The sequence below is a fragment of the Pan troglodytes genome, chromosome 3 (assembly GCF_028858775.2).
Source record: "Pan troglodytes isolate AG18354 chromosome 3, NHGRI_mPanTro3-v2.0_pri, whole genome shotgun sequence".
Lineage (NCBI taxonomy): Eukaryota > Metazoa > Chordata > Mammalia > Primates > Hominidae > Pan > Pan troglodytes.
The window spans coordinates 161,006,576-161,024,027 of NC_072401.2; the positions used below are offsets into that span (position 1 = coordinate 161,006,576).

Sequence of the window (17,452 nt, forward strand, 5' to 3'; positions counted from 1 at the left end):
GCTAAGTGTTTGGTTTTTGTACTTTGTAATTCAATCTATAATAATGCCATTTAATTGAAATTTGGGGAGAATCTCTTGATTGCAGGATTTTAGCTCTCCAAGTGTTGATTGGAATGAGTGACTTACTTTAAATCAATCATTAGGTTTGCTGGTGTGAGAACAATTTTGGAATCTAAACATGCCTCCATTGTGAGCAATCGTGAGGAATAACCAAATGGAACTTGTGTTCACTGTTAATTCATTCATCAGAGTTTCTAAGATGTTTTAAATGAGGAATTATTTTTTAAACAACACTATTTTAAAAAACACAAGAAAATCACTTGAATTTTTTCAAGTAATTAAAAGGAAATTTGAGGATTATTATGCTGGTTAAACACTCTGTTGACATCTTTTCCCTCTTTTTAATGTAATTTTGTGACAAAAATTTATAAAGAGAGATTATACATAGAACATATTGTTAAAATAGATATTAGCAACATACCTTGAAGCTTAAAAACCAAACCTGTCATACTTTTTACTTACTGTATAAGAATGATTTTAAGATAGGATAATATGTACCCTTTAAAAAATTTAGTAACAAAAATAAGATGAGGTGGAAGGGGAGTTTCCCAGCCTAGACATTCAGTTGATATTCTTACTGTCTCCATCCAGCACCCTAGCTGGGAAGGAAGATCTTGTAAAGTAAATGATGTCTAAATAAAGATGATGATGGAAACTTTTATTCACATTTAGTAAAGTATTTAGTAAACAATTCTAGGTCTCTTTTCAGAGAAGATGTAGGGTTTTTCCCTATGATGCAGGAGAGGAATTCTGTCAGAAATGAGAACTTCCTCATCAAAGCTAGCGAACTTTTTGTAAAATTTACTAAAATATTTGGTAAAGTTTTACAAAATATACTCAAGTGAGAAAGTAGCATAGTAATGAGTAAGGATTTAGGATTGGGAAGAATGTAGGCAGATATATACCACTTTCCAACAGTAGATAGTCTTAGATATTTCCTTGAGATTTTGCCCTCTGTTAATGCTACTTTTAGATTTCTCTGGAGGATTTTTAGTCTTTAAAACTGAGTACTTTATACTTGCTGATACTACACAAACTACTAGGATTGCTGGTGTGAGAACAGTTTTGTAACCTAGACATGCCTCCATTATGAGAAGTCACATGAGGAATAACCTAATGTAACTTTTATTCCCTGTTAATTCATCAGCATTTCTACATTTTTTTTTTTTTGGAGACGGAGTCTTGTCGTGTTGTCTAGCTTGAAGTGCAGTGGCGCGATCTCAGCTCACTGCAACCTCCACCTCCTGGGTTCAAGCAGTTCTCCTGCCTCAGCCTCCCGGGTAGCTGGGATTACAGGCACGTGCCACCACACCCAGCTACTTTTTTGTATCTTTAGCAGAGATGGGGTTTCACCATGTTGGCCAGGCTGGTCTTGAACTCCTGACCTCGTGATCCACCCGCCTCGGCCTCCCAAAGTGCTGGGATTACAGGTGTGAGCAACTGTGCCTGGCCTAAAATTTTTTTAAATGAGGAATTACTTTTAAACAACACTATTTATAAAAAAAGAAACCGAAGTCATGGAATGAAAGTAGAAGGAGAAACCCTTGCATAACCTACCAAAGCCATTCTGTTAGCACTGTTTGAGTCATTCAGGATTTGGAAGTTTTTACAGATTTCCATCAGGGTTTTTTTTTTTCTTTTTTTTTTCTACGTTGCTTAAGACTGTGTGGCAGTTGCTTTCATAATGTGTGGTAATGTATCCTGTGAGATCTTTCACTAATAAATCAGTACAAAGACTGCTGAAAATATCCTTCCCTTTGAAACTACAGGAAATTCAAGAGTTACCCATATTGTCCTAAGTGGAACTGAAAATGCCTCCTCATAAAAGAAATGTTACTCAAAACCAGTTAGTTCCAGAGAAGTTCAGAGACACTTGAAGTTTGTCTAGATAGTTTTCTACAGATGTCTTTGCAAGATGATTGAATATGGGTTATCTGTAAGTTTCTTTCTGAATCTAATATTAATAGGAAATGTTGTGTTTGGAGAAATGAAATTTTGGGGGGTTTTATTTCAGGTGGACTATATGGATGAAAATGAAGAATATTTTCAGCGTCAAGCTTCTCATAGACAGTCTCGAAGGAGATTTAGAAAAATCAACCAGAAAGGTGAAAGACAAACAATTATTGACACTGTGGATCCTTATCCCATGGGCAAACCTCCTTTGCCTAGAGGCTATCACACGGTAAGTTATACAAGTATAATATTTTTATTTATTTCTAGTTTTTCGTTGGGGTTTTGTGAAAAGATGTTTAAGTTTTCCATTTTTGACAAAACTTTTCAATTATATATATACACACACACACATTAAGTATACTTATTTTTATTTGTTATATTAATAAATATAAAATATATATAATATGTATATATTATTTAAACATTTATTATAGAGTAGATTTTTCTGGAAACAAACATGATATGATTAATTTTTAAAAGACATTGAAATAAGATGTCAACAGACTTTGCTAGCTCCTTTATTTCTTAAGTTGTTCTCTGAAGATCAGTTTTGTGATAAGCACATGTAATTGTAATTGGAATATTTTAAGTTGTTTTACCTTAATCTAACATTTTAGCGCCCTCCTGTGCACTCCACCCTTCACTCCTAACCCAAATGACTGCTGTCATCCCTGTTTTTTATTTTAAAAGTAGATATGTAAAAATTACATTATTTTTCATAGCTTTTTATACCTTTATGAGAATATCTCTGAGATTTATTTTTTAATGCAGTGAAGGAGGAATAATTTGAAATAATGCTTTTTAAAATCTCAATGTAAAGATGCTTAGAAATATTTCTAATAGGTTCAAAGATCCTCTTAAAGGCAGGCAGACATAACCCAGTTCATTGTCATTTATTTCATAAATATTGATAAATAAACTGCTTTTTATGTTTGAGGAAACCAAGACATAGATAATGAGTGCTTTGTTCAAGATCTCAATAAAGTCACTTTAAAGCCTTTTTTTTCTTATTCCTTTGTTTTTTCAAGAGCAAAGTTGCTTAGATTCCTGGATATGTCATAATAATGTGAAAGATCATTTATGCATATAATACCATTAAATGAGTGGTTATTTTATGTATAATTAATTTAAAATAAAAATATAAAAAATAAAAATAGATAATTAACAACAATTTTACATTCCCCAGTTGTTTTCCTTTAACTTTTTTTTCTTTCTTTCTGCAAATAAGTATAAATACAAAATGCATGGGAAAATGTATATAGACTTAAAATTATTTACTCAATTTTTAGTAAGTTTAAGTGATACATCTTATACCCACACTTCATATATTCTATTTCTCAGAGAGCCCTTTTTATTTAAATATTTAATGTGGTTTTGAACACCAGCAACCTGACTACTCCTCTTGTTACCCATGAAGTATTTTAGTTTAACATGGATTTCATAGTTGAATCATTTTATTGAGCTCATTTGGAAAGGACTGCTTTTTCCTCATCACAAAGACATCTTTGTCTGTTGGAGACACTTAGTATTAAAAAAACCATGAAAGGTTTTTTTGTTACCATTGTTCATAAAAAAAAGGTAATGCTTTTAGGGTTGATGTAGCATTGTGGAAGAAGGAAATATGTATTAAAAATAGTTATACATATTAATAGTACAACACAGATAATATTTTAGCCTAGCATAAATATTGCTAATTTTTTTCTGCTTTGGAATTGTTTTTCCAGATTAGTTTTCAGACTAAAATAGTCAGTGGGAGTATGGATTATTTAAAATGTAGCGTTAAAGTTGGTTTGTTTGTTCTTATAGTCATATTTGTCACACTTTAGTTGGGTGGGCCATTTAATAACTGTTCCCTCCCCCCACCCCCAGCGTGATTCCCCCTTTATGGAAAGCTTCATTCAGTTTCCTTACACGGCTCCCTTTTCATTATTTGTTTTAAAATATGTATTTCTTTTATTGTTACAAGTTTTTTTTTTTAAGTGGATTTTTAAGAATGTCTTACCTAGCCAGCAGATACTTTTAGGGAAAATTCAATAGTAGGATGAAAAAATTGGCTTGATTACTAATGGATCATATACTGGTTTACTAATGTGTGACATGTGGTATTAATTTTACTAAATGAGTTAAGATTGGCAACAACATGGTCATAAGGATTGCATCCTTTTTTGGGGTGTAAAAATAACATTGTAATTATATTTATTATTTATTTTACATAAATACATAATTTTAATGTAGGAAGATTGCAAAATTTTGTTTTGTGTGTGTGATACCACATAGTAAAAAGAATTAAATAGAAATTATTCTTTATTACCCCTATGTCATATTTACTTATTCTTAACAGAAATAGTTCTCTTTGAAAGAAATTGGCTAATAGTGAAGGACTGAGGGTGAAAAGTTTATTTAAAAGAATTGCATGATCAACTTCACAGGTGATTTAAAGTGATTGCAAGAGCATTTCAAGTGCATGGCTAAAGAACATGGGAAGCATTATACATATAGCTGATTCTATATGATCATTCTTAACTTAATTTTAACATTATCTTCATTTTGGCAGATGTAATATAGCATGTCTGATAATGTTCATCTTTTCCTTTCCTCCTTTATGGCACTCATTTCATTTTGGCTCAAAGGAATGCACTAAATCTCAGGTATTGTAATTTGTGTGTGATCTCCTGACACTAACCTAAGTTTACGTGTGAATTTGCACTGTTACTAATGAATTTATAATATTCATATGTTTTGCTTGGTCTTGTCCTTCTGTATTTTGCCCTAATTTACTTTGAAATTATCAGTGGTTTGGGTGGTAGAATAGGCTGCTTGATCTGTACAGACCTGGGGATGGATTGTCCATGTTGAAGAAAGAATTCAAGTGCAAGCTACTTATTTTTAAAAATAAATGGAGCACTTGAAAAAATGAATGGAACACTGTTCTTCACTAACCTGCTTTGCAAATAAAAAAATGAAGAGAGAAAGGCAGGCAGACATAAAGGATTTTTTTTCCTTTTTATGTGAAAGCTAAGGGGAAATTCATTAGAAATTTACATTTTAAATACTACAGATGAAAACTTTAAAGTTCAGGAATCTCAATGGGAGAACATTTTGGGAGGCCACTGGTAAAATTTCAGTCAGATTTTTTTTAAAAAGCTTGGTAAAAAAGGAAACAAAGTTTAAAATCTCTTGTATTTTCTTATTTGCACTTTATTTTTAACAAGATTTCTTGCTTTTATTTCATTCTACATTTTAATTGAGGTCTATAATAATCTCCTTGCTCACTTCTTTGATGCCAGTACATGACTAAGTACTATACTAAGTACTAAAGTACATTACTAAAGTACTGTACTAAGTACTAAAATCTATGATTTTCATTATGAGTTCTTTGAAGATCTAGATTACATTTGGGGTTATCCGGGAATTTTGAGTCAAGGAAGAAAAACTGATTTATCCTTGAAAACTAATTGGTTAAGTAACTAGTAGCATTTTATGCTTGTGTTTTATTGTTGTACAGGGAAAAGATCATGAATAATTTATTCACATTGGGGAAATCTATCATTGATATATCTTTGGCTATTAGGGTAACTTTGCCTAAAAGTATGAATTTTATGTATAATTTTTCAAATTAAAATGAGACAGTTCCTTTATGTTCTGTACAAGAGAGTATGTATTAGAATGCCACAGGTGTCATGATTGCTATATTGGTTTTTGGAAGCACTACTAATTTTTAAATGATGTGGTAAATCTAAAACATTTTTATATAATTTTAAAATTTTAAGTTAACTAAAATAATTTTAAAATTGTACACAGTTTTATGTACTTCAGTGTTCTGAGCTTTTCTCTGAAAAGAGTACACTTAAAATATATATAACATGATATTTTAAAAGATAAATCAATATGTAATTGATCTTTGTCTTTTTTTAGCATAAATTACCAGTCTAATTCCAACTTAGAACTTGGAATTGAATTTAAAATGTGCACTGAGTTATGATGTATACTTTAATGTACACTTTTTAAAATCAGATGCATTGCAGTAGTTTAAAGTGGATTATAATGATTTTCTTCAGAAACATGAATACTCATAGTCCATGTACTGTGTTTTCAGGACATTTTTCAAGGCAAGTGTATGAGGTTTGCAGAGAGAATAGCATTTTAAAATGCAGTGAGAAAGGAAGATTGGAGATGGCTTTCATTAGCATTTTCTTACATTTTGATGAGTAGAGATTGAGGCCGTATTTAAAATTGCTAAAAAATAAGATTTAGCATGAATTTTCAGTCTTAGAGTGAGTAGATTATAGAGACAGGTAATAAGGTTCCTGGCAGAGGCTGGAAGATTTGGGGTCTGTCACTAAAGAACTATCTTGGGACTTTGGATGGTAATAGTTTACCTTGTCTCCAGGTTCAGAATAGGGCAGGAGAAGAAAAGCTATGTTTATTTTACCCATAGTTTCAAGCCTTCTCTGTATTGATCAGTAATTTATTCTAGAAGTTTGTGTGGGTAGGAAAATCTGAATTCCATATTAAAAATGGAGAGGAGAGGAAGGACCATTTTAACTTTTACCTTATTGGAGTGACGTGGGAAGCTGGCACATTCCTCTTCCATCATCTTCTATTCCTCCCCTGATTTTAATGAGGAAAAAACCCAGCTCTTCCATTTTCCTAGTTTGGAAAGAGGAAAACTGTACAGAGAAATATTAGACTAAAGATTGAAGAAAACTTGGCCAAATTGTAGAGGTTATGTGTCCCAACTGACATTTCATAATTTCCATCCTTCCTAGGCTGGTGGCAATGTTAAAATGCTCTCCATGCTTTAAAATTCTGGTTGACCTCACACCCCCACTCCTACTTACCCAAAAATATGGCTCCACTTTATACAAATCTGAATCAGGAGACTTTGAACACAGTGTAAATAAAACATATTTATAAAGTTTCAGTCAGTACAAAAATTTTAAAATGATGAAAACTTATTGGTCGTGTAAAAGGATATCTCCCACACATTTTATTAGTAGTCCTTTTCTACAATGTGAATATACACTCCAGAATACTGTTTCATAAAGATACATTGAATTTTCCAGTAAATGAGGCTTAATGTTCTTAGAGATAACATGCAAAAGTAATGGAAAATACTACATAAGATTAAATTAATATAATGTAAATTGAATGCCATATAATATTAAACTTTATGGAAATAATTTCTGTTGTAGTCAGTGATAATACAATATTTTTAAAATATGGCAGCAATGTAATAAGATTGATTCATGTATGAGGCTTATGAAAATCAGTCCCATTTTAAAAGTAAGGTTATTATTCTGTATAACAATATAAGGCAAATTCTGTTTCTTACAATGGGTGTGTAAGATATAACCATTCCTAGGATATACCTTAAATATCTCTGAAGTCAATATTTCTCCTGAGATAGAGTTAAGCTGGTTTCTCCTTCAGTTAAAGACTCCTTGGTAGTTTTGGTTAGTTTCAAAAGTCATTCAGCTATTGAAACAATGAAAACATTACAGCATTTAGTTTCCGTGATTGTGCACATTTATTTGACATTTAGGCTTTCTGACTTGAGTTATGTTCTTAAATAAGAAGTAGGCAATATTTTTACTCATATCATGTCTTTGCCTTATCATTTATTATTTATTCAGTTTTTTACTGAGGTTTCTTTAGGTTTGACTCAGTATTTGCTACTTAAGAGGGTATGTTTTGGGTAATACATCAATAACTTGTATAGCTAGTAAATTTCCTAGAATATTTAAGGACTTCAAATTTTACCTTCAGTTTATATGATATCACACCTGGCTATAATTTATATGATGATATTTAAAAATCTGTTTATGTATATATATGAGAAATTATTCAAATACAGGGGAAATTTCTTAGTTATCTTAACATTTTTTATCCTTTTAAAACTTAAATTTATCAAACATTTGTTTGCTTAATTGTACCTGAAGTCTTGTCTTCAATATTACTATCAGTGTCTCTCTGTGAATTATAATGGGATGGAGTTTCAGGAAATTTGTGTATTTTATTTCTTGTATCATAGAGAGAAAAGCTCAATATTTTCATTTATATATTTTTGGTCATTTAACAAATATTCATTGAGTGCCCACCATGTTTCAGGTCTGTCCCAGGCTCTAGAGATATAAAAGTCAACAACACAGGAGAATCTGCCTCCTTTGCCCTTACAATCTCACAGGGAATACAGATAAATAAATGGTACACACCCAGGGCCCCTACAGGTGTCAGGGATGGTTTCATGAACCACCTGAATATCTTGGCTCAAAGAAAGATATTTTGTACAGAAAGAATCTTATTTGTTCAAAGACTTAGAGGTTGAGTGGTTATAGGGTTTTTGAAAGCCATGTTGAAAGTTGAACTTTTTCATGACTGTAAGGAACAACAAAGAGACTGAAGCAGAGGTGTGACATACTGAGATTTACATTTAAATAAACTACTCTGGCTCCAAGATGGAATAAATTTTGGGGATAGGGATGGTAAAGTGGGACCACAAGACCTGGTTAAGTAATGGAAATGGAAGTGGTGGCTAGAACATGGCAACTGGAGTAAGAATGAAAGGTGAGGGATTTAGGTGGTATTCAGGGAGAAGAAAGTAGAAATAATTTGTTTCTTTTTTTTTTTTTTTGAGGCAGAGTTTCACTCTTGTTGCCCAGGCTGGAGTGCAATGGTGCAATCTTGGCTCACCGCAACTTCTGCCTCCTGGGTTCAAGCGATTCTCCTGCCTCAGCCTCCCGAGTAGCTGGGATTACAGGTGTGCACCACCAGGCCCGGCTAATTTTGTATTTTTAGTAGAGACAAGGTTTCTCCATATCCGTCATGCTGGTCGCGAACTCCCAACCTCAATTGATCCACCCGCCTCGGCCTCCTAAAGTGCTGGGATTACAGGCGTGAGCCACCGCGCCTGGCCGAAATAATTTATGTTTCAAAATAAAACTTTAAATAGCTCTAATTCATTAATTTCTGATGATTTGCTTTGTGGGCAGTACTTTCTATTCCAATAGTGTTTAATGACCATATTGTATATGAATATAAATACATGACTGAGAGTTTGAGGTAGATTAGTTTCAAGCAGATTTTTCTTTAATCCAGGAAAGCTAAATAGAAATGTGAAAACTGAATTAGGTAATAAAGAATGGAAAAGAGGATGAAGAGAGTGTTAGTGATATACATACAAATAAAACCTGTCACAAATTTTACTAAAATATATTGTTTGGATGCCTGATGCTTTATGTTTTCATCAGAAGAGTCTTAGGAGAGTGGTGTCAAAAGTATCCTTTGCTTTTCACGCCCATTATCGGCAGGTTTACTAGCTCCTCTTTACCCTAAATTATGTTGCATTTTAACATCCTGCAGAAAGCTCCCTGTGGAAAAGTCTCTGAACAATGGGTGGATGTAACGATACTGTGCTGTGTGTGCTGCAATTTCTGGCAAAATGCAGCAGTTAAAGCTGCTATAGTGGTCTCAACCTCCTTGCTTTGGGGGGACTGACTCTCTTGCAGTTACAATCAGATATTTACGTTGATTTAATTTATACGGATTGGGAAATTGCACTATAGCGTATGTACAGAAATTGAAATGTAAATCAGGAAATAGTTTAGAAAATAAAATGATTTCTCATGCTATTAACAGCATGCATTGTAAATTCATGCAAGGCAGTTAAGAATGGTATGCAGTGTGCTGTTTACCCAAGTTTCAGCTTCTGTTGAAGGATGTCTATTTTTATATATTACATCATCTCTGCTACAGAACTCCGGTGTCCACTGGGATTTACTGTTCTTTCATTCCATTTTGAAAGAAAGCTTGTATTGATGTCATAATTGGACCCATCTTTTGGTTGCACTTGGAAATTGAAAGTAATAAGGGTGTTGTGTAGCAAGTCATGCAATATTTCAAGCGATTTATTTGTCGAAAAGATCACTGTCACTTTGTCTTGCCTCTCCTTGTGAATACTGGTGGCTCTCTGTGTTTGTACATGTTTTAAATATACTTGGCTAAAATTTAGCTTTTAATTGCAACAGCGAAGATGCTTTTCATCTTCGACTGTTTCATTTCTTATGTGATTTTTTTTTTGTCATGAGATTTTGCAGAGCTACATGCTGATTTAAAAAAAAGTCTCTCTTTTTTTTTTTTGGAAAAATCTACTTTGATATTCAGACCTATTTCCTGCCAGTGCTGAATTGATCTTTTTTACAGTTATCTGTTGTAAGTTGTCTGTTTTCACTGTTTGAAATATCAGGTGATTGGAAATACTCTCTTTTGGTTTTGAATGCAGTTTTAAAACATTATTAACCTGAACTGCCTCTCTGTTAGCTGGAAGATATTGCTGACTTCTGGACAAAACTCTAGCATTTTATGGAATATATAGATGCTAGGTTTTAAATCACATGTGAAAGAAAATATTTTAATTATTTATATTAAGATAATTAAAAAATACCTAATAATGCTATACATATTTATCTATATAAAATTTCCCCCTTATTTTCTCTGAAAAATTTAGTCAGTATTATCTGTACTATTTTAATAGTAAACTTTTTTTTAAAAAACTGATCAGGGAAAAACCTCCACTTCTTTTTCCCAGTAACAGCTTATTTGAGATATAATTCACATGCCATACAATTCACCTATTTAAAATACATAAGTTAATTGTTTTTCTTTTTTGGTTAAAGAAACCCAGATACCATTAATGTTACCATCTTAACATTTTTATGATACAGCTCAGTAGGGTTAAGTATATTAGTAGTAAACTGGACTGACTGAGCATATCCATTTCACAGATGTACTGCCTAGCATCCTTTGTGGTAATTAAAATTACTCATATTGGGAAATATCAAGGCAAAAAAGTAAAATAAAATTACACATAGGCTAAAAAATACCTTTAAAGATATTTTGGGAAAAAGTAATTGTAGAATCTATTTTTAAAACCTTACTAAATAATTGTATTATAGCAGTTTCTTATGGACTCAGTAAATGATCAGATATCCTCCCCCACCCCCTTAAATCTTCCTTTCTTTTAAGTAGAAGACAGAAGACAACATATATGGTGCAGTGTGTACTGCTCGGGAGATGGGTGCACCAGGATCTCACAAATCACCACTAAAGAACTTACTTATGTAACCAAATACCACCTGTACCCCAATAACTTATGGAAAAATAAAAATAATAATAATTAAGTGGAAGACAGGTGGTAATTGGATGCAATATGACATTTGGAATAGCTGGCCTAGGGGAGAAATGGTATGGCAGCAGAGTGGATCAAATCTGTAATATGAATTGCTGATTTGGATAAATAGTGGAGTAATTACAAAGGGAAATATTTGAGGATGAAAAAGAAAATACTCAGGCTGTCTTGATTTTTACTCAGATGTCTATGAGAATAGCAATGGTAATCTGCCATTTGTGGTTTCAATACAATGCAGAAGACATTTGAGGGTATTAGAAAATAAAACCTCAAAATAAGTTGTGACATTTCCCTTTCACCAATTATTAGCACTCTTCTTCTTTTTTTTTTTTTTTTTTTTTTTTTTTTTTGAGACAGGGTCTCTTGCTCTGTCACCCAAGCTGGAGTGCAGTGGCGTCATCTCGGCTCACTGCAACTGAGAGGTGACAACGTGCTAGCAGCCCTCGCTTGCTCTCGGTGCCTCGGCCTCGGCATCCACTCTGGCCATCCTCGAGGAGCCCTTCAGACCGCCACTGCACTATGGGGGCCCCTCTCTGGGCTGGGCGTGGCCGGAGCTGGCTCCCTCTACTTGCGGGGAGGTGTGGAGGGAGATGCGCATGTGGGAACCTGGGCTGCGCGCCACGCTCACGGGCCAGCGCGAGTTCCCAGTGGGCACAGGATTAGCGGGTCCTGCACTCGGAGTGGCCTGCTGGTGCTGCTGGCCCGGGCAGTGAGGGGCTTAGCACCCGGGTGAGCAGCTGCGGAGGGTGCGCCAGGTTCACCAGCACTGCCAGCTGGCCCGCCTGCCTGCCCGCCCTGCACTTGAATTCTTGCCAGGCCTCAGCCACCTCCCCATGGGGGAGGGCTCGGGACCTGCAGCCCGCCATGTCTGAGCCCCCCACCCTCCGTGGGCTCCTGTGCTGCCTGAGCCTTCCCGACGGGCGCCGTCCCTTGCTCTGCAGCGCCTGGTCCCATTGACTGCCCAAGGGCTGAGGAGTGCAGTGCGGGACTGGCGGGGAGCTCCGCCCGCATCCCAGGCGTGGGATCCACTAGGCAAAGCCAGCTGGGCTCCTGAGTAGAGTGGGGACTTGGAGAACTTTTGTGTCTAGCTGGAGGATTGTATATGTACCAATCAGCACTCTGTGTCTAGCTCAGGGTTTGTGGATGTACCAGTCAGCACTCTGTATCTAGCTAATCTGGTAGGGACTTGGAGAACTTTTATGTCTAGCGAGAGGATTGTAAATGCACCAATCAGCACTCTGTCTAGCTAAAGATTTGTAAATGCACCAATCAGTGCTCTGTGTCTAGCTCAGGGATTGTAAACACACCAATCAGCACTCTTGTGTCTACCTAAAGGTTTGTAAACGCACCAATCAGTGCTCTGTGTCTAGCAAGTCTCGTGGGGACTTTGAGAACTTTTATGTCTAGCTAGAGGGTTGTAAATGCACCAATCAGCACTCTGTGTCTAGCTCAGGGATTATAAATGCACCAATCAGCACCCTGTCAAAACGGGCCAATCAGTTGTCTGTAAAATGGACCAATCAGCTCTCTGTAAAATGGACCAATCAGCAGGATGTGGATGGGGTCAGATAAGGGAATAAACAGGCTGCCCAGTTCGCTGCCGCGATCTGCTTGGGTTCGCTTCCACAGCGTGGAGTAAGTTTTGCTGCGGCTCACGCTTTGGGTCTGCCACGTCTTTAAGAGCGGTAACACTCACTGTGAAGGTCTGCAGCTTCACTCCTGAAGCCAGCAAGACCACGAACCCACCGGAAGGAACAAACAACTCCAGAGGTGCGCCTTTTAGAGCTGTAACACTCACCGCGAAGGTCTGCAGCTTCCCTCCTGAAGTCAGAGACCACAAACCCACCAGAAGGAACAAAGACACATCTGAACATCTGAAGGAACAAACTCTGGACACACCATCTTTAAGAACTGTAACATTCACCGAGAAGGTCTGTGGCTTCATTCTTGAAGTCAGCGAGACCAAGAACCCACCAATTACGGAGACACAACTCCACTTTTCAGGCTTAAGAGATCCTCCCACCTGAGCCTCCTTAGTAGCTGAGACTACAGGTGTTAGCCAGCACACTCGTGTTTTTTGTAGGGACAGGGTTTCGCCATATTGCCCAGGCTGAGTTTGAACTCCTGAACTCAAGCGATTTGCCTGCCTTGGCCTCCCAAAGTACTGGGATTATAGGCGCCTGGCCCTGTAATTCTTTATACAAAAGTTTAAACTGAACCTTTAAAAAAAATGTTTCAATCATCAGGACTTTTGGAACACTTAGGAAAGTTTTTAGAAAGGGATCATTTTGCCATTTGTTAATTTATGAAATAAGCATATCCCTAACCAACTGGGATGTAGAGAATACTTGAGCATCGTTGATATTCTTGATGTCATTTACAGTGGGCATTTTTGAGGAATACTGACGGCTCAGTTTAAAAATTACTCTGTAGTATAAACTTTTGCCTAAATTTTAGTATTAACTTTGATTAGACTGAAAGAGCAGCCAGCTATTCTGCAAGCGGATTAAGTTGTCAGAGGGTTCTGCTGAAGTGGGTGTAAACAGGAAATCTAAGGACAGTTGATAACTGCATTCTTTCACATCAGCTAAGAGAGGCCGATTGTTTTCTAGTTGCAGCAGTTTTCAAACAGTTTCATCTCTGGACTCCTTTAAACTTCTAAAAAATTTTTTTGGCTCTAATGAGCTTTTGTTTATTATTATTTACCACATTAAAAATTGAAACAAAAAGTTTTAAATATGTATCCATTGATTAACTTAAAAATAGTGATACACCCATTACACATTAACATGAGGGTTTTTAAGGGGAAATATAAAACAAATTTATAAGAAGAATGATAGTGTTTGATACTTTAGCAAATATGTTTAATATTGGTCTAATAGACAGTTGGGTTCTCACATCTGTATTCAATCTGTTGTGATATGCTGTTATGTTTGAAGTATGTAAAGTATATGAAGAAAATCTGGCCTCACATGCATAGGTAGTTGGAAAAGGGAAGAGTATTTTAACAGCTTTCAAAAATAAGTGTGGGTGTTCTTTCAAAGACTGCACCAAAATTTGACCAGTAGTGGTTTCTTAAAGATCAGTTGCAATGAGGAATTTAAAACAATGTTAGTGTAACTTGCCTTACTCTCTTTTATTAAAACCCATTGGTCTTAATTGCACAATGAAAGGATCTTTTTACTTATGCATACTTTTGTAACATCATGCATTGGTCACTGGGTTAAACAGTCTTCTGAATTTTGGCACATTATACAATATAAAGAAAAATCACATTTGTTAATACCTCCACAGATCTCATAATGAGAGGGCCTTTATTATTAAGAAGCTGTCAAACTTACTGTGTTAGATATGTTTTTCAAAATTCTTTTAGTTGAAACTTCAAATTTTATCATTAGCAAATTATCATCTGTTTTTCTTCAAATGACAAGCTCATTTTGTTCGTTTTTAGAAAATACCTGCCAGATACCCAATTCCGAATAACCATAGTTTTTTTTTTTTTATTATTTGTTCTTTCAAATGAAAATGTTTTTCTGTGGCCAGGCGCGGTGGCTCATACCTGCAATCCCAGCACTTTGGGAGGCCGAGGCGGGCGGATCACGAGGTCAGGAGATCGAGACCATCCTGGCTAATACGGTGAAACCCTGTCTCTGCTAAAAATACCAAAAATTAGCCGGGTGTGGTGGTGGGCGTCTGTAGTCCCAGCTACTCGGGAGGCTGAGGCAGGAGAATGGCGTGAACCCGGGAGGCGGAGCTGGCAGTGAGCCTGGGGAACAGAGCGAGACTCCGTCTCAAAAAAAAAGAAAATGTTTTTCTGTGAAAAAAGGTGCCAGTTCACTTATGACTGGAATAATTGCACATCTTTTCCTTGAGACAACCGTTGTACATTGTAACAAAAGTGCTTTATGCAAACTTCTCACTTCATCATACAGAATATTAAAAGGACGTATACTAATGGGTGGAGATATAATGTAATTAATTATTACTGCTTTATCAAGGACACTTTAATACTGGCATTTTCTTTTTTTGCCACTGTGAGTGGTGGTAAAGAATACAAGGACAATATTGGTAGTGACAGTAGTTACATAGTAGTAGTGATGCCAGTGTCTTGATACATCCTAAGACATCAGTTAGGTTTTACCCATTTTTGCTTTTGCACTTGAGCGCAGTGAAAAAAGCAAGTAACATTTTAATGTCATAATGAAAACATAGTTTGACTTTATGAACTCTTAAGAGTCTTGGGGACCCTCAGGGGTCCTGAGACCATACTTTGTGAACTAGTCTCTTACAGATTTGATTCACTGGTTTTTCAGATTTTATTTGCATAATATAATAGAGTTCTGCAAATAAACAGAACCAGTGGAGTGTTAAGGGAAGGAGATATTCAGGAATTGGCGTATGCTATTGTGGATGCTGACAAGTCCAAAATCTGTACCTAGTACAGCATGACTTTTTTTTTTTTTTTTTTTTTTTTTTTAATGAGACAGAGTCTTGCTCTGTCACCCAGGCGGGAGTGAGGTGGCACAATCTCCGCTCACTGCAACCCCTGTCTTCTGGGTTCAAGTGATTTTCCCATCTCAGCGTCTGAAGTAGCTGGAACTACAGGCGTGTGCCACCACGCCTAGCTAATTTTTAGTAGAAACAGGGTTTGACCATGTTGGCCAGGCTGGTCTCGAACTCTTAACCTCAGGTGATCCGCCTGCCTCGGCCTCCCAAAGTGCTGGGATCACAGGCGTGAGCCAGCATGCCCCACCAGCATGAGACTTTAAATAGTCCTGTGGTGCATAATGACATTTTGTCAGTGAACGACCACATACACAACAGTGATCCTGTAAGATGACAGTACAGTATTTTTACTGTAGCTTTTCCGTGTTTAGGTATGTTTACATATACAAATACTATTGTATTACAGTTGCCTACAGGATTCAGTACAGTGACATGCTGTACAGATTTGTCACCTAGGAGCAATAGGCTATCCCAAAGAGCCTAGCTAGGTGTGTAGTAGGCAACATCATCTAGGTTTGTGCAAGTACACTCCCATGATATTTGTGCAAAGACAGAGTTGCCCAATGACGCCGTTCTCGGAATGTATTCCCCGTCATTCTGTCGTTATGACGTGTGGCCATTTTTAAAACTTCTTTCTTCTCAAAACTCCCCTTACCTTATTTCTAGAATTCTTCTCTTTCTTTTGCTCTATTTTGAATATATAGTTTTTTTTTTTTTTAACTGGTGCCTTTGTGCTGCCTTCAGTCTTTTTCTGTCTCCTTGCTCTTATATTAAGACATAAGTGGCCAGTTTCCCTTGTTACCACAAAGTGTGATTGGCAACTCATGACTGTGCTCTGACATTCAAAATTCTTTCAGTAATCAGCTACTATAAAGCAAAATAATTGTCTGAGGGGATAGAGCTGCCTTTGGAAAGGCACCAGAAATGTTGTCTCAACTCCTCAAATCTGAAATGGTGGGTCTCCCTTGGTGAAAACTGAAATGGCCAGATGAATATTCTACGTGATAAGGGGTCACCATAGGTTCTTGCATTGTTTTTGGGTAGAGATATTTTTTTTTAAATAGTCTCATTTTCTTCCATACTGTGTTTTTACTTTTATTGTAAATACCATCTTTTGTGGTAGTTAATTGGATTATTAATATCTTGTTAATTTTGTTTTTAATCTTAAAACTTCACTGAGTTTAGTGATACATACTTTTAAATTTTGGTCGAACAGATTTTAAGTTTGCTTTATGTCTTGGAAAAAATATTCACTTCCTATAAAATATAATCCATCCAGAAAACAGGTTTTTTTATACATTTGCTCTAAGACAATCTTTTAGTAAGCATTTCATAGATGATCAGTACATTTTGTTTATGTCTAGCTTGCTGTTGAACTGACCAACATGATTTCTGAAATTCATCTCTGATTTCTTTTTTTAGTTTAATTTTATTTAAAGTTCCAGGATACATGTGCAGGATATACAGCTTTGTTACATAGGTAAACGTGTGCCATGGTGGTTTGCCGTACCTATCAACCCATCACCTAGGTATTAAGCCCATGTATTAGCTTTATGTATCCTGATGTTCTTCCCAGTATGGCCCCCTGCAGGCCACAGTGTCTGTTGTTCCCCTCCCTGTGCTCCCTCTTAAAAGTGAGAACGTGCAGTGTTTAGTTTTCTGTTCCTTGTTAGTTTGCTGAGGATAATGGCTTCTAGCTCCATCCATGTCTCTGCAAAGGACATGATCTTGTTCCTTTTTATGGCT

The 17,452-nt window shown here is 36.0% G+C and overlaps 1 protein-coding gene across 12 annotated transcripts in view; it reads left to right on the forward strand.

Annotated features, from left to right (window-relative positions):
* Nucleotides 1-17,452, forward strand: part of RAPGEF2 (Rap guanine nucleotide exchange factor 2) — a 257,971-nt gene that overhangs the window by 137,320 nt on the left and 103,199 nt on the right. For 10 of the 12 annotated variants that reach the window (XM_009448482.4, XM_054683461.2, XM_054683463.2 and 7 more), the window contains 2 exons: nucleotides 2,075-2,242; nucleotides 4,644-4,661. In XM_009448482.4, coding sequence (XP_009446757.2) covers nucleotides 2,075-2,242; nucleotides 4,644-4,661 — 186 coding nt within the window. The remainder of the gene's footprint in view (nucleotides 1-2,074; nucleotides 2,243-4,643; nucleotides 4,662-17,452) is intronic. The other 2 variants (XM_009448481.4, XM_009448485.4) reach the window with 1 other exon arrangement.